Source organism: Crocuta crocuta, unplaced genomic scaffold (assembly GCF_008692635.1).
Source record: "Crocuta crocuta isolate KB4526 unplaced genomic scaffold, BGI_CrCroc_1.0 scaffold95, whole genome shotgun sequence".
Classification (NCBI taxonomy): Eukaryota; Metazoa; Chordata; class Mammalia; order Carnivora; family Hyaenidae; genus Crocuta; species Crocuta crocuta.
The window spans coordinates 7,206,436-7,209,558 of record NW_027530971.1 but is presented as its reverse complement, the minus strand read 5'-3'; the positions used below and the strand labels follow the sequence as shown (position 1 = coordinate 7,209,558).

The following is a 3,123-nucleotide window of genomic DNA, read 5'->3' as shown; positions in this document are numbered from 1 at the left end:
TCCGCTGGGCGGTCCGGCGCCTACGCGCATCTTCCCACTCGTCGGGCTGCTGTCTTCTTCTGAACCGGCCGGACTGCGGAGCAGGAAGGTCCTGAGTCCGGGGGCCGGCGGCAGACCCCCAGCCTTCGGAGTGCGCTGGAGCCGAGAAGGGGGCGTCAGGAGCGCGGCCGCAGCCGCGTCACGCCCCCGGCCTCTCCCAAGGTCACGCTGCAAACGGCAGCTGTAGAGATTTCGCGCTAGCGGCGGGCTGCCTGGACTGTGTCGCCATCGAGCCCTGCAGGTGAGGAAAGGCTGAGCAATTCAGGCTTGTAGCCCAGAGTGCTCAGCTCCGGCTTCCAGAAACGGAAAATGTAGTGGGTCTCTTTGTTCTCGGCTTCGCTCTGCCATTGACTTCCTGCGTGGCTTTGAGCGAGTTCCCGCCTCTTTCTGGGCCTCAATCTACCCATCAGTAAAGTGAGAGGGTCTTTGATGGGTCTCCCTAACTTCCAAGTTGATTTAAATTCATTTCTTTGACAGTCTCCCCCTAAGGCTTGCTCCCAGCTTCACCAGCCACTTCCCGTCGTCAGCAGCACCTTGGCTGTACTCTGAACTCTGGCCCCTCAGTTTGCACCTAGACAGCCTTGGACTGTCTGGAATCAAGTGTCTGGGGCAAGAGGCTGCACCAGCCTCTGGACATTAGGCCGAGGAATTTGTTTCTTGTGCACAGAGTCAGTGATCCTTTCATTGGCTCTCCACCCAGGCGTCCAGACCTTGTTCCCTCCGGTGCAGATGAAGCTGGCACTCGGGCATAGAGTCAGGACGGGGCTGCCCTGTCTGCCTTTTGTGCAGATTCACCAAAACCAGATTGTTTTAAAATCCACAGTTGTCTAAGCACGATGTAGTGGAAGGGGGCACTGGCTGGAGTCTGGAGGTTTAGGTTCGGGTGCTGGCTGTGCCGCTGACTCGCCTGAGGCAAGCATCTGCCCCTCTCTGGCTCATTCTTCTCTGATAAACAAGGGGTTGGTCACATGGTCTGCATCTGTGTCTTTGGCATTGTTCACAATAGTCATAGCAATCATAACTGTTTCCTTACCTTGACATACAAGGCCCTGCCTCCGCAGCCCCCATCTACCCAAAGCAGCAGACTTGCCATTGACCTACCTCAGGGCCTTTGCACTTGTTATCTCAGTGCCAGGAACACTTACCTACCTCTTTTGCCTGCATAGTCATTCTTCAGATCTCCACTGAAACTTGACTTGCTTAGGAAGTTCAACAAAAATTAGATGGGATCCCTGCATTTACATCCTTGTGGCACATGCTGACTTCATGATGCTTGAGTGTTGCGTAGTTGTCTAAATGCCACAAAGGCTGGAAATCTATCCTGTTCCCTAGTATCTAGTGCAGAGCAGGTGCCCAGAAATTTGTTGTGGAATGAACAATGTTCTCATTTAATCCAGCAATCTTGTGAGGTTGGGACGTTGTGCTCCTCTTCCATTAGGAGACAGAGATTCAGAGTGACACTCCTAGGATCACCCAGCATCAGAATCTGAACCCAGTCTCTCTCTGACTACAAGGCCTGAACTTCCACGTCACTGCTGTCTCATTTCAGGATCTTCTGCTACGAGGAAGTGCCAGCAACTCTGACCCACGAGGCCTGGAAGGAGGAGACCTTTAGGTTGTGGAAGGGGTCTTAGTGGGCTCAGTTTCCCTTTAGCCCCTGGCAGACCTGGGGTGGGCTTGCCCCCTCCTGCAGACCCATGGCGCATCGGCTACAGATACGACTGCTGACGTGGGATGTGAAGGACACGCTACTCAGGCTACGCCACCCCGTGGGAGAGGAATATGCCACCAAGGCCCGGGCCCATGGGCTGGAGGTGGAGCCCGCTTCCCTGAGACAGGCCTTCAGCCAGGCGTACAGGGCTCAGAGCCTCAGATTCCCCAACTATGGGCTGAGCCACGGCCTCACCTCCCGCCGGTGGTGGCTGGACGTGGTCTTACAGACCTTCTACCTAGCAGGTGTCCGAGATGCCCGGGCTGTGGCCCCCATCGCTGACCAGCTGTATGAGGACTTCAGCAAGCCCTGCAGCTGGCAGGTGTTGGAGGGGGCTGAAGCCACCCTGAGGGAGTGTCGAAAACGAGGTCTGAGGCTGGCGGTGATCTCTAACTTCGACCGGCGACTGGAGGACATCCTGATGGGTCTTGGCCTGAGGGAACACTTTGACTTTGTGCTGACCTCTGAGGCTGCCGGCTGGCCCAAGCCCGACCCCCGAATTTTCCAGGAGGCTTTGCGGCTTGCTCAGGTGGAGCCAGCAGTAGCAGCCCATATTGGGGACAGTTATCCCTGTGATTTTAAGGGGGCGCGGGCTGTAGGTATGCACAGCTTCCTGGTGGTTGGCCCAGAGCCTTTGGACGCTGCAGTCAAAGATTCTGTATCCCAGGAATTCCTGCTCCCCTCACTGTCCCATCTCCTGCCTGCCCTTGACCACCTGGAACTCTCTCCCCCGGAACTTTGAATCTGATTAGGGAAGTGGCTGGGCCCAGTGAACGCCGCAGACAGAGAGCCCCTTCTTTCCTGAGATCTGGCCTTTGCCCCTCTCCCTGCAGTGTCCAAATGTGTTGTGACCATAAAGCAGTGAACACTGCCTCTGGTCGCTGAGGTTCACATCTGTGTCTCTTTCCTACCTGCATCACCCACCAGATTCACTGAGAGCCCAGCTAGCTTCAAAACCAGGCACTGTCGGGGCGCCTGGGGCCTCATTTGGTGAAGGACCAACTCTTGATTTGGGCTAAGTCATGATCTCATGGTGGGTGAGTTAGATCCCCGCATTGGGCTCTGCACTGTCACTGCGGAGCCTGCTTTGGGATTTCTCTGCCCCTTCTATGCTTGTGCTCTCTGAAAATAAGTAAAATAAACTTTAGAAAAAAATTTTTTTGTATTTTTTAAATTTTTCTTAATGTTTTATTTCTGAGAGAGGGAGACAGTGTGAGCAGGGGAGGGTCAGAGAGAGAGGGAGATACAGAATCTGAAGCAGGCTGCCAGGCTGCAGGCTCTGAGCTAGCTGCCAGCACAGAGCCCGATGCGGAGCTTGAATCCACGAACTGTAAGATCATGACCTGAGCCGAAGTCGGAAGCTTTAACAGACT

The 3,123-nt window shown here is 55.0% G+C and overlaps 1 protein-coding gene across 1 annotated transcript; it reads left to right on the top strand.

The window, feature by feature from the left end:
- Positions 1 to 57: 57 nt before the first annotated feature.
- Positions 58 to 2,621, top strand: HDHD3 (haloacid dehalogenase like hydrolase domain containing 3). Its single transcript, XM_077769796.1, has 2 exons — positions 58 to 280; positions 1,589 to 2,621. Exon 2 carries the CDS (start codon positions 1,737 to 1,739, stop codon positions 2,490 to 2,492), a length of 756 nt encoding a protein of 251 aa, XP_077625922.1. The 5' UTR covers positions 58 to 280; positions 1,589 to 1,736; the 3' UTR covers positions 2,493 to 2,621.
- The last annotated feature ends 502 nt before the right edge of the window (positions 2,622 to 3,123 follow it).